Consider the following 21,067-nt stretch of genomic DNA (forward strand, 5'->3'; position numbering starts at 1 on the left):
AAAAATACGATGCCACATTAACACAGGAATTACTGAGGGTCCTCATGTGAGAATTCTCAAAATGCTATTATTCTTAAACGGAAAAATAAAATAGAAAGACTATGTGGTATATGTTAACTTTTTAGTACAATTCAGCAGCCTTTGTATTTACTTTTCCTGGAAATTTTTTTTTTATGCAGCTTGTTACTTTGAAACATAATTCATAATTGTCTGCATTGCTTATTCTAACAAGAGGGGGCGCTGTTGTGCATTATTGTTGGTGCTTATTAAATGCAGCGTCGTTTGGATTGTTTTTGTTAGTGTCAAAGGATCATACAGTAGTACGTGTGTATAATATAGAAGAAAAACAGAAGTTTTTTTTTAAAAAAGGTTTTATTAAAAAAAGTTAAAACATTGGTGAAGATTGCAGCATCTCTTCCTGGGCCTTTCTGTTCATCAATCTTCTCAGAGAGAAAAAAAAAGAGAGAGAGGTTAGGAGGAGACATTAGATGTAGAACAGAGATGACAAATCCTTTACCTTTAAGCAAAAGTACAGATACTCATGTTTTAAAAGACTGTGTGTGTATGTGTGTGTGTGTGTGTGTGTGTGTGTGTGTGTGTGTGTGTGTGTGTGTGTGGGGCTCGGACCTGCATTTCTGTTCGTTTGTGTTTTTGTGACAGGAACTCGTTAGAGCAGAAAGTCGAGACAGGAAGCTCTCCTCTTCTTTCTAAACACACAACATCTTTCTATAAGTCTGAATGCTGTGTGACCTAAACAGACTAGTTCAAGTGTGTGTGTATGTGTGTGTGTGTCTCACCTGGAGCTCCTGACTGATGGTTTGTGTTTGGTGCTGAAGGTCTACCCTGTCACACACACACTCTTCCTCACAGTGCAGGAGAAAACGTTGCTTTTGTTGCTCAACTCTGAAACACACACACACACACACACACACACACACACATACAGATTTCCATCTCCTTTATTTCAATGGCAGCCAAGTAAAAACAATCAGAACATGCGTATTTAGTTGTGTGAGGCACTAGGTTGTGTGAGGCACAAGATTAAGATGCCCATGAAATTGGGTGTACCTCCAAGAATTCCCCCTCCAAAACCTATAGTGTGTGTGTGTGTGTGTGTGTGTGTGTGTGTGTGTGTATACCTCCTGTAGAATTCAGCTGAATGCGGTTTCCTTGCCCAGTGGTTGAGCTCCCTCTGTAGAGATCTCACACACTCTGCTGTCTTCTGCCATCTCTCTCTCAACTCTGTGCAGCAACACACACACCATAAATCCGACAGAAAGATAGCTAGGGTTTAAAGAGATAGTATAGGACGTGTACGAACGATGCATACGTGAGTGTTGTTGCGATGGGCGGAGCTGCGTTGCCGTGACGACTGTTTGAAGATGAGAGTAGTAGTTCATCACGAGAGTGGAAACGGAGTCGCGCGATGCGCACTCGCCGTCACACAGTGCCTTCAATAGCTGATCCTGTAAAGGCGGAAAGAAAAAAAAAAGTTGTATCCCTCGTACGACAAACTGCATTTTATCGACTTTTATCGGATCACTTCCCCACCTTCTGTCCATCATCAGCCGTTGTCTTGTCAGACGCTACCGAAGTGATCGATCGCAGTCGGACATTGTGGGCGAGGGCGTGGCCGATCAGATACTGCCCGTGGCTCCGGAGGAGTTCCGAGGCTGCTTCGAGGTCCGAGAGGAGCTCCTGATGGAGACTCTGACCAATCACAGAGCAGCACGAGTTAGTAAGTATGTCAAGTGTGTACGTGAGTGTTCCTACGTGTCCGTGTTACCTGTGTGTCTGTGTCTGAGAGCTGTGTAGTCGTCATCTCTTTCAGTGTCGTGTTATAGAAGTGTTGAGTTGTTAAGTGGTTCTGGAGGTCTGACAGCAGGAGGCGCTGTTTTCCCCCAATCACTGCAACACTGACGGGAAAAAAAGAAGCTCAGAACAGTTACGGTATCATCAAAACCGTGAAGTCAAATGAATAGGTCACCTCTCACCTGTCCCTTAGGTCTTTCTGTTTACTAATTACCGCTACAGTGACCTTCATGTTCTGGTTGCCAAAGTGATTAAGTGCAGCAGTAGCTAATGCTTCCTGTTCAGCCCAAATCTACGAAAATATACATATATCCATTATTACAAGTCTATCACACACACACACACACACACACACACACACACACACACACACACACACACACACACACACACACACACACACACCTGCTTGCTTTGCTCTAGCTGTTCTCTAAGCATCTGTAGCTGTTGGTGGGCGTGGCTTTCCTTCTGCTGCATATGATTGGTCAAATTAAGCTCCATGCTGTTCAAAAGCGTGCAGCTGTGTTCCTCGGAAAGGGCGGAGCTTTTAGCGAGCATGCTCACGACACATTCTCGCCACAGCGTCCGGACACTTTTTGAACAACAACCCAACGAATTCTGAAACGTGCACACACACACACACACACTTACACGTTAAGATTTTATTTCGATCTTATATGGCTAGAGCTTGTGTAAGTCAAACATTCCAGCACCCACATTCCAAAGCTCACACACAGCATCGGATACCCTCCTGTCTTGCTGTAGCTCAAACTCTTGTCTCTGGGTCCATTGCTGTAACGCCAGCTCTGCAATCAGCTGAGAGACAGAGAGTGACATCATCAGTACCATGGATTTGTCATATTTAGTAGGAAGGGTTTGTCAGGGTTTGTCATCTCTGTGTGCGGAAGTGAGATCATGTTGTTTCCGGCGTGAAACAACCGTGTGAGGAGAGCTCGGTAACACAAGTTGCTCACAACCACGTCTTTTGGCACACTGGCTTATGAAGGTCGGTGCTTCCTGTGACTGTGCAGCCTTGTGCTGCCATCTGTTGGCATGTTACAAAACTAGTCTCGAAACTTTTTGATACTACGTCCTACTTCATATTCGTATGCTGGTCATATTTGACTACAGTTACAGGTTACATGGCCAGCTGCAGATCAACAGGCAATTATAGCGCCAACGGTATCCGGGTGTGTTACCTTGGCGACCTCCTGAGCGTTTTGATGATCATGTGTTTGGATCTTGTGACTCTCTTTGTTCTGAGCCTTTAGCATCTTCCTCAGCCTCACATCAGTCTTCTTACAGTGATCACTGACCAGCTGCACAGTGTGATCTCTTACCTCTACACACACACACACACACACACACACACACACACACACACACACACACACACAGTGTTGATGTTTCAGCTCTACTCGAGGTGTGTTAAATACTTTGTAGGGGTGTGTGTGTTATATTTTGACGAGTGTGTAATGCATACGTTCAGTGAAACGCTGCAGCTCATTACTCATCGCGATCTGAAGCTCGCTGATCAGCTTCTCCATGTGATCAAACTCCAACTGTCCGTCAGCCGTCAGCTCCTCCACTGATTGGCTGGTGAGCTGCATTATATGTCCCGCCTCCTGGCTCATTAAAGCAGTCCTAATTCTGAGCCAGCCGGATAACTCCTCCCACCACTGCTGTCTGTCCCACAGTGTCTGTTGGAAGAGAGAGAGAGAGAGAGAGAGAGAGAGAGAGAGAGAGAGAGAGAGAGAGTAATTTTCACTCCATCTTTCAAACATCTCTGTCTGTTCACTGAGCATGTTTATATGGTGTTTACTCTACTCTGTTTGTGTGTGTGTGTGTGTGTGTGTGTGTGTGTGTGTGTGTGTGTCATTCCGTAAACCTGAATGATATTGGAATGAATGGTTTTCAGCTGTTTTTCCACCAGCCACAGGCAGTTGACGAGTGTACGTGTCACTTCCTGTGTGCCTTCATTCGACTTGCTGCTATGGCAATGTTGACAAAGTCGTTCCAACTGTTTTGCAAAACTCAGAGCCTACACACACACACACACACACACACACACACACACACACACAGTAATGTTATCTGTAAAAATAAAATCTAGTGATCAGTGTACGTCATTGTACAGTTACCATAATGCTGAGCTTGTATGTGCACGTGCGCATGTTCAGTTACCGTATTTAGTGTGTGTTCCAGGTTCTCTCTTCCTGCTGTTTCCACTTCTTCTATGGAACACATTTGCTCCGCCCCCATTTTGGAACCGTCCAGTCCAGGAGACGGTTTCCTTTTCAGCTTCTCGAATTCCTGCACAGAGTGACCATGTCTTCTTCCTAAGCAGGTCTTTTTACTATTATTTCACATGCACACACAATTTAGTGGGCACTTACTGATCATACCCATATGTGTGTATGTGTGTCTTGTCACACAGTTGGAATAGAATTGCAAGATCTAAACCTGAACACCTGGTATCCTGACTGAACACCTGGTATCCTTAGTGCCTGACCTCACTATTGCGCCTATTGGTGAATGAGTGCGAATCCTTACAGCCACACTCGAAAACATATTGGAAAGTCTTCCCAGAAGAGTGTTTATTATAACAGATAAAAGGGATTATGGGGTGTTTAAAAGGAAAACAACGTACCAGTGTGATGATCGGGTGTCCAAATACTTTTGGCGTTGTCGCGTTTATAGTTTAACAAACTTTGTGATGCGAATCTTTTCAGTGTCCATTATGTAACTTGTGAACACAATCTCATATACACACACACACACACACACACACACACACACACACACACACACACATACACACAAACCTTCTCCTGCTGCTGTATGAGTCGATGGTCTGTGCTGAACAGAACTTGTACAATCCGGATAAAAATCTGTAATAATACAAATAATAGACAAGTTGATAATGTGTGTATGAAGTAATGTATATACTTGTGTGTGTGTGTGTGTGTGTGTGTGTGTGTGTGTGTGTGTGTGTGTGTGTGTGTGTGTGGTTGAGTAGAACCTACTCCCCACTGTTCCTTTTGTAAAAGAGCCATATCTCGATGAAGGTTCTGCAGCGTTACACACAACAGACTAGGTCTTCTCTCGTCACTACACACACACACACACACACACACACACACACACACACACACACACACACACACACACACACACACAATTGGGTATGTTTAAAAAGTTTCAACCATACTGTATATTAAACTAACTTTTTTTTTTTTATTATTAATTTATTAATTATTAACATTTAATAAAATACATAAATAACAATAAAGAATTTTTTGAGAACAGCTGTAGGATATATAGAATAATCTAATGAAATCAAATCTGACTTTATATGGTCATAGTGTCTTAGTGTGAACTCACTCAGGATAGGACAGTGTGTGTGTGTAGTGTTGCGCTCTCCTGAACGTCAGGTTCGCAAACGTTTTGCGGACGGGACCCGACGAAACGCTCTCGCCTTCATTCTCATCTCCGCTCTCATCCGGCCAATCGGAAGACGAGGTGGAAGAGCCGTGTGGGGAGGGATCCGAAGCTCCGTCTGCTAGTGGCTAAGAGTCAGGGAATGCAAATAAGACGTGCACGGAAACTTTTACGCACAAAGCAGGTTTACGCTGCACCACAGAGCACTCGAACCTTATAACAGGAAACACACATCTATGTAATGTAGGTAAAACAAAAAAGATGTTTGAGATGTATCCATAGTAACAGACGCATTACTGAATCGTACGAGTTCTCGAAAACGAGAGCCAAAAAAGATAAAATAATGACCGGATTCACTAACTGTAATCTTTTCCAGGCTATTTCGCTTCTTTCACAAGCACCTTAATATGAACTGGACCGAGTTTGAGATTCGTATTTCATCATTGGTTCGATTAATACATATGGTACAGGAGCCTAGAGATGCCATTACGTACAGTATATGCAGAAGCAAGCACGTTGTTAACCCTTTTTTTGATGAAGGGTGCCATTTATTTTGGAGGGCACCTAGAATACTGGTATCAAGCATGACAATATTTTAATAATCAAACTGTCAACATGTTACATTGCCGATCCATTTAACATACTCTTCCACTTCACTGCTTCTTAATGAGTCTATACACAGCAGAAAACTCCTCATCTAGTGAAGACTTATAATCTATATTCATAGCCATAAAAATCTTATTGATCTTATTTTAAGAATAAAAAAACTATGTATATATGTAAGATTAATATGATTGTTAGAATTTTTTTTTCTTACATAGTAAATCATAAAATGTTTTACCTGCAAATTGCCTTTATTTTAGTTGTAATAATCTTATGATCTTTTAGTATTATTCATTGCAAAAATACTTGTTTTACAGTACAGACCAAAAGTTTGGACACACCTTCTCATTCAAAGAGTTTTCTTTATTTTCATGACTATGAAAATTGTAGATTCACACTGAAGGCATCAAAACTATGAATGAACACGTGGAATTATATATGGAATTATATACATAACAAAAAAGTGTGAAACAACTGAAAAATGTCATATTCTAGGTTTTTCAAAGTAGCCACCTTTTGCTTTGATTACTGCTTTGCACACTCTTGGCATTCTCTTGATGAGCTTCAAGAGGTAGTCACCTGAAATGGTCTTCCAACAGTCTTGAAGGAGTTCCCCGAGAGATGCTTGGCACTTGTTGGCCCTTTTGCCTTCACTCTGCCGTCCAGCTCACCCCTAAACCATCTCGATTGGGTTCAGGTCTGGTGACTGTGGAGGCCAGGTCATCTGGTGCAGCACCCCATCACTCTCCTTCTTGGTCAAATAGCCCTTGATGCCTTCAGTGTGACTCTACAATTTTCATAGTCATGAAAATAAAGAAAACTCTTTGAATGAGAAGGTGTGTCCAAACTTTTGGTCTGTACTGTATGTCGACACTAACACAATTATTTACAACCTAATAACAAATTATACGAGTCGGCAGTATTAAGTCACCACACGTTATCCAGTAACTTTGTTCTTTATACAAAATACTTATGGCTTTTTACGATGTTCACTAGTTTTGTTTTTTTTTCAGTTTCTCATGTCGTATATCTTTCAGCGTTCAGTAATGACAAAATACATTCAATAATCTTTGATGTTGCAATAAATGTAAGTATTTTGAGAAGCAGCAAGTAATGATTTTGCTTCGTTCTTGAATCGTTGCAAAGCCTCATTTCAAGACAGAAAATAAAATGATGACGTTTCTTAATTTAAGAGGAATTTGAAAGCAATTTAGTAGCTCTGGTTTTAAGATCTGAGAAAGTAAGAAAAACAAACAGTGCAAAGAAATAATAATAAAAAAAGTTTCAAGTTAATTCGACTCAATCGACTGCTTGGAAGAAGTGTTTTAATGCGTATTTCAAAGCGTTTTGTTCTTTTCTAAAGATATGTTCTCTTATTTCAAAAAACCTTACCGAGTGTAATTATCTTACCGCACTGGCAGATCATTCGACTTGTTTCTAATCTGTATCTTTATGTTACCGTTTAAAGTGTAAACAACCTCTTCAGAGGACAGAACACGTGAATATGAAGATATTTCCGTGATCTTACTCTGTATCTCTGATTAATAGGATAGACCACCCTCGCCTTCAGTGCAAACGCACTGACGTCGTTGATTACAGGACTGTCCGAGTGGCTCACCTGAGAGAGAAGTGAACAGAGAAGTGAATGATGAAACCATTAAAACAGAATTAGTTTTTGTTTATATTGAATTGCTTGTGTCTGTGTGCATGTGTACAAACTGTTTCAACAGGCTCCGTGTTCCATCCCATGCCACCCTGCTGTATATCATCGTCTCTCTCATCCACATCCATAAGGCTCCACGGGTCACCTTTAGACTACACAGCACGGATGCAGCAGCATTACATTTTGCCTTCACTTGAAATAGTTTCATCATGACAAAAGCAGGATCCTTGAAGATATGCTTTACATGGCTATACGGCTCTGACCCTCAACCATATTGAGCACCTTTGGGATGAACTGGAACACTGACTGGACCTCGTTACCTCCATCAGTACCTATCTTCACTAATGCCCTTGTCGCTGAATGAATCTCCACAAATTCTAGTGGAACATCTTTCCAGAGGAATGGCACACAGGTACTAAATGTGGATTGGAATGTTCAAAAAGCACATACCAATCTCATGATTAGGTGTCTACAAAAATGTAGATTATATACATCGACGCTATAGAGTTGCTGTCACAGCTGAAGTTTGCCTTACAAATGTATCACCAGGGTAGAGCCAATTCTAGTGATATTGGGGCGTCCTGGTGTAATGCGATCAGAAAAGTACGATCTTTTTGGGGTAAAGGACCAAAATAGTGGACTAGAGACCTTATTGTGCAAAAGGTAACTTTTTTCCAGAAATACATTTCCAAGATCAGAGAGTAGATTTTCTCAGTTAATGTTAATCTGGTCAACTATTTCCATGGAAAATGAGAAAAGAGTCCATTTCGTGTGCTGGATTCTCTTTTATGTGTAAAATCTGTCCCTGTCTTGACCACATTGTTTACTGCTATAAATAGTTCTTAATCTAGAAACACTTATTACAAATCAGAGAATTCGAAGGAAATCGATGCAGTCATGAGGGGAACATGCATGCTGAATGGCCAAAAGGACGGTTACTCTATAATGTGTGTGTATGTGCGAGACCTTTGCAGACAGGCAGTAGGGTTTGAAGAGGAGTACGTGTATAAGTATGGCGCCGATCATTCCCAGCAGCAGTCCGGAACACACACTTCCTAACAACACACCCGACTGCAGAGACACACACTCTGCTTGCTGGAGCAGCATGTCGTCCGAGCATTCCATCCTGCACACACAAACACATTACAATCTGTTATCAACTGTTCTCACTTACCGTATTTTCTGTTCGGACTATAAGCCGCTACTTTTTTCCCACGTTTTGAACCCCGCGGCTTAAACAACGAAGCGGCTAATATATGGATTTTTCCTGGGTTTTTCCTGGTTTCACAAACTTCAAGCCAAAAAACTGAACCCCATAACACTAGACCAATGAAATTTCCGAACGGAAACAAAAAACGATCCTCACCTGTGTTCTGCACGGCTTCGGGAGAAAAACGTTCATCGGGTGATTTTTAAACGCTCGACGATGCCAAAAGATAAACTCCCGAGAGAAATAGTTGTGAAAGGAAGGAGGAAGACAGCGAACAATGACTTACTTGGTCGGCTACTGTTTAGATACAAGCCGCTGTAACGCGTTGAGTCTGGGTTAAGGGAGAGGTCGCTAACTCCAGTTGCAACAGAAATCATATAAGCACAGACAGGTTCCCCACTGACTAATTATTGATGACCTCTGTACCTCAATGACCAATCACCGTTCACATTGCTCCCTGACAACCAATGGCTAATCACTGTTGTTGCCCAAAAACTTATCACTGATCAACATTGCTCCACAACAACCATATCACTAATCACCATTGTTCCCAAATGACCAATCACTGATCAACATTGCTTCCCAAATGACCAATCACTAATCACCATTGTTCCCCAATGGACAATCACAAATCACCATTGTTCCGCAATAACTAATGACTTAATCACTGTTGTTCCCTCATAACTAATCACTGATCACCATTGCTTCCCAGGGACCAATCTCTAATCACCATTGTTCCATAATGGACAATCACAAATCACTATTACTCCCCAATAAACACCATCCGTAATATACACACTCGAATCATCACAACAAATATTTAATTATCAACACATTTCATGTGTTTCTGTGTGGACCTTCAATGTAACAGACATACGTGAAGATGCGCGCGAAAATAATAAATCAACTTTTCTGACAGGACACGCCCACTTTCCGTTGCTACGGTACCTTGTAACGGGCTCAATGCTACAGTTAAAAAGACACTGTGCGCATGCGCAGAAAGTTGTAATCGACCGTAAGAGTTTTGCTAGATAGTTTTAATGATCAGAAAGGAATATAAACACTACATCTGAACCCACAGATATCTGTTAGGGTTTTCGCAGCTTACCTCCTGCGCGTGAATATAGTCCAGCCTGGTTAAAAACCAACATGATCGAGCGCGCAGAGATATGGGGATTTCACCTTTTCATCACACAAACGGAGTCCGATTGTGACCAATAGCACTTCCGTTCTTTCTCAGGCTAGCCAATTGGATGTAATGGGCGGGGCCTCAAGTTAGAATTCCTTAAGTTTCGGGAAAGATGAGAAGTCTCAGGCTCCACCCCTTTTTTCCTCAAAAACTGAATAACATGGAGCAGGAAAAGCGGAAGAGCCTTTTAACTCTGTTGTGGTGATTTGTTTTTATTTTTTGTAAGCTTTTTTAAATGTATTTTAAAGGTCCATGTAGTGACATATGGAAGAACTTTGCGTTTATGACACTTTTTTTTCTTTCTTCTTTTTTCCCTTTTTAGCCCGGACGTTATATGCGTTGGTCCCACGCGACCTGCTCCTACTACTGCGCGTGCTGTGTCCTGCTGATTTCGGCGCGAGCAGTTCACCGGCATCACGACGCAGCGCGGGCGCGCGCACTTAAACCGGAGGATAGCGTACGGGATGAGCGCGTCACCGCGGGCCAGGTAGCGCAGTGCACGCACACTGGGACGTTATTGCAAATGCGTGCATCTTCATACCACGTGACGGTGTTGCGCCGTTATGGCTTCCAGGTTTGCAATCAATCAATCTAATGGGGGAAGCCACTATAAGGCAGTAACGGTCATGCATTATGACACCACGGCTATAGAATCCATCATTATTCACAAACAGGAATCTCATACAGCAGGGATGAATAGCGTCACTAAAGCAAGAAACCCAGTGAACACAAAGTCTCCTTTCACTGCAGCCACAGCTGTGCTCACTTCATACATCATCTCTAGCAGAAACATCAAACCTGCACCCCAGGTTTTTTTTGCAGTACCCTTTGAGTTCTCGGCCCCTGGCAATTACAGTTTCTCAAGGAGTTTGAAAAGGCAAACTGTGTGTTTATATTGTGTGCAAATTGTACAGGAAAGAAAACTTAAAAGTATATATATATGGTTCTTGTAAATGCTTGCAACTGTTTCTAACTGTTTTGCCTGACCTTTCCGCCTTGAAAGTGTCCTGACAATGTCGTTGTGAGTGCGACCAAATCAATTTCTTCTCCTCTGTCAGCCATTGTGGAAGGAACAAAAAAACGGCTATTAAATCCACATGAATATATTTGAAACTTGTGCAGTTTGCTACAGATTAAGTTGGTGAACTCTGACTAGTGCACTCTCTGTCCATCCAATCGAAGGACCCGAAAATGCCGACGTTATTGTCTCGATGGCCGCAGTGTCTTCCAACTTGAAATCTGATTGGTTAAAGCAACAGTTTATTTTATCATGTACTGGAAGCTAGAGGCACCCACACTCCTCAAGGCAGATTTCTTTGACCCTGATTGGATAAAAACTCACTTAAGCGCTCAAGCAGTGCAACCAAGACATACACTAAGAAATGCAGAGAATAGACTTTTGGGATTAATTAAATACATATTCATTAAATATTATAATATACATATTCATCAGTGATTCCAATGGTTTTTATTCCAGCAGAGGATTTATTTTCCTAAGCACTATACAAATAAAATTGACTTGTGTAAGCACATTCTGTGTTTTGTGCAGTGCTCCGGTGGACTTAATCAGAAGAATTAGTCTAATCATTTGGACCATGGTGCAGGTAAAACACACTTTTATTAAATTTCAGCATTCAACAGTCTTATTACTTTGAGACAGAGCCAGTTGATATAGCTGAAACTGTGCAGTGGCTGAGCTGCATTACTGGAACATGTATTTTATGTTGCACTTGGTGCTATTTAACTGATTCATGTGTGACGCTTTATGTAATATAGACAAAAATGACACATTACACATTCTACAAAGTGTAGAAAGCACTTTCCACTTTCACTTGAGTACAAGTACAAAAGTATTTGCCTTCAAATGTACTTAAGTATCCAAAGTACTATGATATATTATGGCTATAATGTTTACACACACTTACACATCTGTATTACCCAAATAGGGTGTAATGTAGACTTTTACATTTTTCCATGTTTTTATTTTTATTGAATGAATTCATTTTTGGTCTAATTTAATTGATTACTCAGTTTAATCAAAAAAATAAAAAGTGTATTGCATTCATTTGATTTATTCTGTTTTATATGTATAAAATATTATAAAATAGTATTTTTTATATTATTTGACCAAACAGGCATTTTATTGAAAATTGTTTTAAAAATGTAAACTGTTCGAATGCTGATGATCACAAATGTTCAAAAAAAGACACTCGATTATATGTTTTGCACCGAAATTGAACCGACCCTTGAATATTGTGTTTTCTGTTTACCAGGTCGCCTGTCTCACATCAGAGCTCTAGAATCTCTGTGTGATTTATATTTACTTCCTCTTTGCAGATGGGGTCTGCTGTAAAGTCAACAGAACTTGGGATCCAGTTCCTAAAATGCGCTCAGGTACTGCCATCTATCTCTCTCTCTCTCTCTCTCTCTCTCTCTCTCTCTCTCTCTCTCTCTCTCTTCTCTCTCTCTCTCTCTCTCTCTCTCTCTCTCTCTCTCTCTCACAAAGTTTTCACCCATCTATGTACATCTTTTCTGTTTTTTGCCCTCACTTGACTCTTTATCTCTTTCTCTTCCTCTCCTTTTTATCTCTTTATCTAGTATTTCTCTCCTGGTGGTCTCTCTTCATGTCCACCATGTTTGACTAATTACATCACTAATCGAGTGCCTCTATGTTGTATGAGTTATGTAAATATATAAATCTCCTCAATGTGGATCCCCTCTTGCACTGAGCACGGTCGCTTACTGAGAGGAAGCCGCCGTGCGGCTCTACCACACATTCTGATCGTTGTTGCCTTTTGTTTAGATTCATTTCTGTATGTGCTATAGTGTTTTCATCGTCCCACTTTTGTGTTTTTATTTATGTAATGTCCAACCCCCGTCTCGTCAGTGGTCCTTGTGTTTTCCCATTCAGACACACAAACAGAAAGACCACTGACGAGTCATGCTGACACTTGGGTGAAGCATTACATTCCACCCACTGTATGCCACACTGGTGACCTGCCAGAGCACATTTAGCAGTAGACCACCGAGAAGTACCACAGATTGCCACAGGAGGTCTTTCTTTCCTGTGGACATCAAACATTATAACTCCTCCCCCTTCTGTGGAGGAGGGTTAGTGGTCATAGTGGTCATAGTCGAAGAATAATAGATGCACTTGCTTTACCTCTGTAGGTGTATGTTTTTGTTTGACAATATCATGTGCAATATCTTTTTTTGTAGAACTATAATGTGAAATAGCAGTAATACTATTACATGTTTGTATTCATTTTGCTTGGAGCAGTCTCTGGCACATGAATTTCCTCCGGGATTAATAAAGTGTTATCTTTTCTTATCTTAACATGTGCTTTTACTAGGTATAATGTTTGTGTGTGTGTGTGTCAGGTGGTAACAGAAAGTGAGTTTCCCCTGGTAAATGTCTACCTGGTGGTCAAAAACCTTGAGGATGGAATAGAACTATCGCAACTGAGTATACGTGACACCATCTCTGACCTGATCAGCATGCAGAGCAATGGGAAAGTGCAGGACAAACAATACCAAACCTTCAGCACAGACACACTGCATGGTAAACACACACACACACATACACACTCACCCTATTCTTTGAACAGACTGAACTTACTGGCTGGCATATTATTCCTTTTATTTTTGAACATCGATTTCACTTCATAATGTGTGTGTGTGTGTGTGTGTGTGTGTGTGTGTGTGTGTGTGTGTGTGTGTGTGTGTGTGTGTGTGTGTTTAGCCGGTTCCAGTTATTCTGTTTCATACACAGTGAGTCTGAAAGGAAGTACAAATGAAGATCTGTTTTTGCCGGCTTTCCTCACCTTCTCTAGCATATCTCAGGTACACACACACACACACACACACACACACAAACACACACACACACACACACACACACACACACACACACACACACACACACACACACACACACACACCCTTGCTGAAGTTACATTTATACTAAACCCAATTATCTTTATTGCTTAAAAATCACAAACTCATCTCACTGACTTACTCACTGAGTCTCTTATTCTGCTCTATACTTTAACTCTGTATTTCCTCTTCATTGACTGAGTCACTGATCCACTCATTCACAGTGTTTCGTTCTCTGATGTTCCAAAATTGACCCACTGACTGACTCACAGAACCACACACCCACTGTATTTCTCACTTTCTTTCTCACTGACTCACTGATCCACTCCTTCCCTCATCACCCACAGATTGTTCAAGCTTGTGTTTTGTTTCTTTCATCCAGAATGATATCAGTTTATTCGGCCCCGTGGTGGCGAATTTCACTCTGAGGATAAATACCACAGACAAGGTGAAATGCATTGAAGTGTGATTCTGACATTGAACACGGGCGCTACATAAGAGCGATACATTTCTGACCTGTCTTCCGCAGGTGTGTGCGGCTTATGCCTTACACTTCGCAGGATTCTGTGTGGCTTTTCTGATCTCCACACTGCTGCTGTCTTTCGCACTGCTCACCGCCAGCTGCTTCTACAAGAAGTGCTTAATGCGCACACGTCATCATGGGGTAAGACGCACACATGCTGTGCACAGTGTTGATGTTTCAAATGAAATTTTTGGAATAAATGCTGATCAGCACTGGGAACGATTTAGGAGAGGCGGAGCTTCCGTGTAGAGGCGGAGCCAGAGGAGGCTGTTTCTAACACCAGCGACACAGCCAGTGAGGACGCTGCCTTTGAGGATCGAATCATTGACATCATGGCCCTTGAGGATCCACAGGACATGTTGCATTCTCTGGACAAGTAAGAATATGACCTTGATGATTACCACTAACCGCACTAACCATTTCTGAACCCTTGAACCATCAAGATTATTAATAAGGCTTAATAATACTTAGACTTGTCCATATATACACACGTGTTCCTTATGTACATTTAAAGAATTTCAGTTGCTGTTAGGGGGGTGTGGAGTAGAGCAGAAACATGCATCGTTCATGCCAGAGTAGCTTCTTTGACCTCTCTGCCATGTGTCTTCTTCAGTTTGGAGATGTCCTGTCTGTTGCGCGGTGCCGTGATGGCGGAGTGTCTGCGTGCACAGATGCTGAAAGGCATGTTCAGGGTGTTAACAGCCAGCGTAGGCGGTAACGAAGTAAGCATGGTGGACCTGCTCAGTCACGTGACCGACATGCAGGAGGACCAGAAGTCACAACTTAACACGCACACTGCCGTGGAAGCGTGCGCCGAGCGACAGGTGACACAGACACATGCTATATATATAATTTGGCCTGTTTCAACCAGTTCCGGTCACATGATTTGTCCGAATATTTGTGCGTATGCGTGCACGTAGGATGCGGATCATCGGCGCTTGGAGGCGTTACGCAGGAGAGAAGAACTTCACGGCATCATTTGCGAAGAAATAGAGGAGGCGGCCATGTCGGGAGGAACGCACTTGGCCAATCAGCTACTCCACAGATACTATACCTGTCAGGTATCTCTCCGAAAGGTTTACATGATCCTAGCAGTGATCCACATGTTTCAGGGTGGATTCGTTCTTTAATAGCTAACTTTTGAGATGCTCCACCCACAGGATCAGCTGGAGTCTTTGCTAGATCTGTTCATAGCCAATCAGAGAGCGGCGCTGAGCGAGCAGCATGCGCAGCGGCGCTTTCTGTTGCAGGGTTTGCAAGATCTCCAGCGTTCAATGTGCGACATGTTCAGCGTTTTCTCTCGACACATCGACAGCTGGTTTGGACGCATCCGCAGGTACACGACGCTCTTTCGCTCTATGGCATTCAGTTAAAAGTATTCCTTCAATTAAAACCAACTAGTTTGAGATTTACATCCACTTGTCCTTTTTGAAGTACAATAGAATAACCCACTTTACTGCTGCTAATAAAACAGTAACTATACATTTTTCTATAAACAGAACATTTTAATTGAGTAGATTTTTGACCCGTACTTTACTTGTACTTAAGTAAAATTTTATCGAAGTAACAGTACTTTTACTTGAGTTGAATATTAAATTACTCTTTCAACCTGGAACGTTTTTATTGACGTTTACGCACGTGGAAACGCTGATTTAGTGTTGTTTTGCATGCATTCTCATTTTGATATGTGTGTTTGGTGCCATCATCGTCTAAAACACGTGTAACCTCCTGGCAGATGCAGTTATGTTGGTAGAGATAGAAACAGTTCGAAGTTTTGACTAAAACCAAATCATTTCTATTCGCTTGTTTAAGTTTTTGTGTTCGGAATATTTGTGTGTGTGCAGGGAGGGTGTTCTCTCCGATCAACACTGTGTGCAGCAGTTGGAGCACGTCCAGTCAGAGCTCCAGCGTGTCCGAAAAAGTTTTGAGGAAACGCTGGGTAGAGAGCGTAGCTCGGCTCATTGTGACATCATCAAAACGAGACGAGCGCGCATCGCTGACGCGGTACACACCACAGAATTTACACATTAGCTTTCACAGAATTATGACTTTACATTAGTTAATGTATTTCTGTTTTGTGTGTGTGTAGATATGCGAGCAGAAGCGTGAGCGGCAGGATATGGTGTGTGGGAGTGTGTGTGTCGGGCCGCTGGAGGACTACCTGATACGCTGGCAGTCACTCCTTTGTGCTCAAAACACACACCTCTCAGAACTTATTACACACTTGGACCAGGAGGCAGCAGCACATATACGGCGGGTATATACACACAAACACACACACACACACACACACACACACAGACTGTCATGCGTTATACACATACATACAAATATATACAAATCCGTGTGTGTGTGTGTGTGTGTGTGTGTGTGTGTGTGTGTGTGTGTGTGTGTGCACACGCAGGTATTGGTGTGTGTATTGCGAGATGCTGTAGCCGACCTGAAGCAGGTGGAGTGTGAGACAAGTGAGTCACTGCAGGACGCAGGTGTCCCACGTTGGCTTCTCCTCCAGATGAGGGCGGGATCAGTGGTCGGCGGATGCCTGGCCGACACCGAGGCGGAGCTTGGCGTTCGGAAGAGGGAGGCGGCTAAAACGCTGCGGCTGACACGCAGCACAATTCAGCAAATCCGAGAGCAGGAGCTGAAGCAGCAGAAAGAAAGGAGGGAGAGGATACACACATTCTGCAGGTGTGTTTGTGTGTCTCTGTGTAACACAACAAAAAAGGCGATTCGCGAATCTTTCCATCTCTACTGCGTGTCATATTGTTGTATATGTACCTTCATCTCTTTTTCAGGAGTGTATGGAAGGGTCAGTGCTCTCTGTCTGAGATTGATGTACTGCGCTTGCAGTTGGAGTACGTGAAGAGTGCGTGTCATCTGGATCGCTGCCTAGTTCTGCCGCGAGAGTGTGGCTGCAATACTCCGACCAATCAGATCACACAGAACAAAAACAATCTCAGCCATGCCCCCGGTGACCCCTGCCCGATCTCCACAAATGCACAGGTGAAATATCAGACTTGTGTTTTCATCCGTGTGTGTGTGTGTTTTAAAAATGTACCCTTTGCAGGTTTGCGTGTGCGAAGAGGAGATGAGTGCGTGCGAGGACAGAGTGGCGATGCAGGTTGCGGCTGTGCAGTGGGACAAAGCGGAGCGGAAGAACCGGGTTCTGGAAACGCACTCTGCTATGCTGACACTGCAAATGCTGCTCATGCAGACCGTCTCCTGCACACCTGCCGAGGAAGAGCTCTCGCACGCCATACACACACACAGCCTGGTGAGCCCGAATGTTGTTTTTCTATTAAATGAACCATCATTTGCCTTTCTATACTGAAAAACACTCACCTAGTTTCACCACTTTACATGGAATCTGACTGTGGTAGCACATTTACTACCAGTTTGATGTGATTTTCTGTAAAGATTAATAATTGGTTGATTTTGCAGAGACTGAGGCCATGTCCAAACGAATATGTTTACGTTTGGAAAAACGTCCATCGCCTTCTATCCACACGTTTAGACGATGTGGAAAAAAGTGGTGGGAAAAAGAATGATAGAATTCAAAACCATTTAGGTGACCAGTTGTTTCTTGTGGACGTGGCTTTTTGCTTGTCGGTGTGTAGCGTAATTGTGTGTGTGTGTGTGTGTGTGATATAAATATACCTTTGTTTCTAATCTATCAGGAGCAGAAGAATATATTTACACAGCAAAAAGTTTGACATGGCTCTTACTTTCTCTGCATTTTCTTCCCATTCAGGCATTGGAGGAGGCGGAGCTACTTTTCCAGAAGGAGGAGTCTGAGTGGGAGCGCTCCATGGATGCGCATGGTCACAATGAACTCTTGAACCCTGACGAGGAAGACACGTTCCGAGTGAACACAGAGTGCCCAGTCGCCGAGTGCCTGCAGGAGGCACTTTGTAAGAGACAGCAGCTGACACACACCCTCACTGAGAGGTAAGATCACACTGGGAGGAGGTCATGTAAGAAGTTAAAATGTGTGTCGATTATACCTTCTATATAAGTGTGTGTGTGTGTGTGTGTAGGTTGAGGATGGAGATCAGGAGGCAGCAGGTGATGGAGGATCTGAGGGAACAGCATGAGTTAAAGAGGCTTTACACACATTTTGATCAGGTAATGTGTGTGTATGTATGTGTGTGGAGGATTTACATTCGACTCTGTTAAACACAATTGTGTGTGTGTGTAGGATCTTCTCCTTGTTGCTCTGCTCGTCAAAATCACTGGTGTTTCAGAACCAGTTCTCCAGCAACTCCTGTGCCTCCTGCTGCCTACACAGACTGAGGAAGAACTACAATCCCTCATACACACACTTGCACCTAAAGAAGGGTAACACACACACACACACACACACACACACACACACACACACACGTGCACACGCAAATACATTCCCAATCTTGTATTAATGCATATTATGTATTTGTTTATCGTGTGCAGACGGATATTAGGACCCTGCTGCCATCTGGTGGACAGACTGAGGAATGAGGTTGTCAGCAAACACAAGTCACATGGCTCTTACACATATAGCGACAGGTGAGGAACATTTCGAATGCACTTTACATTCTTTACTCTTATCAGTGTATCAGTAACAGATAAGTAAAAATATTATGCACACCAGATCTCTGTGTAATTGAAAATCATAATGCATTTTGAGTACATTTTTTGCCGACATGAAGACAAAAGTCAGCAATACAGAACGTAGTAAATGTCGAACAAACACAAAATTCTAACTTTGAGCCATGTTAAGAGTTTAGTTGTGAGTGTATGGTAAGTATTTAATAATGTAATTGGACATACTGAGATGCATGAGACACATGCATTACATTACATACTCAAAGTAGTATCATGTGTGGACAGCTGGATCACCACAGATGGCAATGTTCTCAGATCCATATGTTTCTTTTTACCGTTTCCACAACGTAGACTATCCATCTTTTTACTACAGCCTCCTCATCGTCCTCATTTGCGGGATTTGTAAAATGTCCTGCGACTGAAAATAGTTTTCAAAAGAAAACCCACCACTTCAGGTCGACTCTGCACCATCATCTGCAGACTTATTTAAATATTGCGTGGGAAAGACAGATCTCATCGGTTTTCCAGATAGAGAAGACAACTGAGGTTGCCAAGTTTAAAACGTAAAAACGTAGCCTAGGACTCTTCAGTTGTGAATAAACTGTGATGCAAGCAGGTAATTTGCATAATGTCAAAATTCTCCTTGTTTAAATATTGACAAAAACTTTCAACTCCACTCTCTGATTTTAAATACAACCCTTCATTGTTCGTTAACGCCATTCTGTTCTTTGAGATTTGGTGTATTTGGGAGAGAGAGGCTGTGAACCTTCAGTGAGTTAAACTTCCCTGACTCCTGTGATGCCCTGTACTCCTCAGAATGCACAAGAAAAAGCAGAAGCTCATAGAAAAGCTCTTCTTGAGATCACATGCAGACGATTTAGAACACAACCCGCTGCCAGCAAACAGCCAACCCATCAGTGCACCTACTACACAAAAGGAAGAAGCTTCTACTGTGGTGGGAGAAACCAAAACGGAGGAAATAGTGTGTACAAGTCATGCTGGTGAGGTGGAAGTGGCAGCAGGTATTGAAATGACAGAAGAAAGACTCTTCACTGTTTGTTGTGCACCAGGAGGAAACCTGGAACACACACACATGGGACCTGGTACACATACTACACAAACACAGCACAACGCAGAAGCATCCCACGTGTCACATAGTCGCAGGAGGCGGCGGAAGTTCAAGTTGAAAAAGGGAGCAGTGGCTCCTCTAGAGCAGACTTGATGAAGTTGAGAGATACAAAGAATTAGAAATCAGAAGCAAGAGAGAAAAATGAATGGAAACAGAGATAAATGTAAGAGTGTGTTTGAAAAAAAAACAACTTTTACAATCTTTTGTATTTTGTCCAAACATTTCTTTAGTTTTGAGCACATGAGGTTTTATAAGAAGACCAGTATTTCCACGTTGCACATTTCCTAAAGGATTACCATTTGTAGCTATAATACAATCCAATAAAAAAAAACACCCCATTCCTGGTGTGCAAAGCTTGTAGCATCATAAACATAAAGACTCAAGACTGTAACTAAGTCAACTGTCAACTATGCATTAAGTAAAGGGTCTGAATACTTATGTACATGTGATAATTCAGTGTTTTTATAAAAAATAATTTACAGACATTTCTAGAATTCCCTTTTCACTTTGTCATTATGGGGTACTGAGTATAGATTATTGAGAACCTGTGAACCTGCAGCAACTCGAGGTGGCCATCCTGAACTGAATAAAATGACAAGTACGATGGTTTTGCTGACAGCTGCCGTGAATTTCTCCGTCAATGTGACGTGTTTAGAGATAAAGTGCGCTCTCCTGCTAAGGCTGCTCACTGAAAAAACTCTTGAGTGGACGTCGGCTGTCTGGGACAATGATGAGGTGCGAGGCTTCTATGATAATTTTACCCAACTTATTCAGAATGTATTTAAATGGGTGCCCTGGTGGTCTAGTGGTTAAGATACAGCGCTCCCACCGCTGCGACCCGGGTTCGATTCCCGGTCAGGGAACCATCCCCAGCCACTCTCAGTGCCGGTCCCAAGCCCGGATAAATTGGGGAGGGTTGCGTTAGGAAGGGCATCCAGCGTAAAACATGTGCCAAATCAAACGTGCGGAGGATCCGCTGTGGCGACCCCTAACGGGAGAAGCCGAAAAGAAAGATTCAGAATGTATTTAAATATCCA

The 21,067-nt window shown here is 42.4% G+C and overlaps 2 protein-coding genes across 2 annotated transcripts; one reads left to right on the top strand and one right to left on the bottom strand.

The window, feature by feature from the left end:
* Window positions 1-353: 353 nt before the first annotated feature.
* Window positions 354-9,963, bottom strand: evc (EvC ciliary complex subunit 1). The gene is made up of 21 exons (XM_083566034.1): window positions 9,838-9,963; window positions 8,486-8,645; window positions 7,576-7,671; window positions 7,385-7,474; window positions 5,197-5,381; window positions 4,839-4,923; window positions 4,638-4,703; window positions 3,997-4,125; window positions 3,701-3,853; window positions 3,296-3,512; window positions 3,012-3,154; window positions 2,530-2,628; window positions 2,218-2,430; window positions 1,995-2,104; window positions 1,787-1,916; window positions 1,552-1,710; window positions 1,331-1,466; window positions 1,140-1,242; window positions 798-903; window positions 628-707; window positions 354-440 (listed from the first exon to the last, which is right to left on the bottom strand). Exons 2-21 carry the CDS (start codon window positions 8,642-8,644, stop codon window positions 386-388), a joined length of 2,514 nt encoding a protein of 837 aa, XP_083422160.1. The 5' UTR covers window position 8,645; window positions 9,838-9,963; the 3' UTR covers window positions 354-385.
* Window positions 9,964-10,047: 84 nt separating this feature from the next.
* LOC310739814 (limbin-like) lies at window positions 10,048-20,349 on the top strand. Its single transcript, XM_083566024.1, has 22 exons — window positions 10,048-10,139; window positions 10,241-10,405; window positions 11,468-11,522; window positions 12,256-12,312; window positions 13,300-13,480; window positions 13,661-13,761; window positions 14,177-14,242; window positions 14,324-14,458; window positions 14,545-14,693; window positions 14,931-15,141; window positions 15,238-15,378; window positions 15,478-15,653; window positions 16,162-16,321; window positions 16,407-16,574; window positions 16,722-17,005; window positions 17,113-17,320; window positions 17,385-17,591; window positions 18,069-18,265; window positions 18,355-18,442; window positions 18,516-18,655; window positions 18,767-18,862; window positions 19,718-20,349. Exons 2-22 carry the CDS (start codon window positions 10,383-10,385, stop codon window positions 20,121-20,123), a joined length of 3,249 nt encoding a protein of 1,082 aa, XP_083422150.1. The 5' UTR covers window positions 10,048-10,139; window positions 10,241-10,382; the 3' UTR covers window positions 20,124-20,349.
* Window positions 20,350-21,067: the final 718 nt, after the last annotated feature.

Source organism: Silurus aristotelis (genome assembly GCF_946808225.1).
Source record: "Silurus aristotelis genome assembly, chromosome: 17".
In the NCBI taxonomy this organism is placed as follows: Eukaryota; Metazoa; Chordata; class Actinopteri; order Siluriformes; family Siluridae; genus Silurus; species Silurus aristotelis.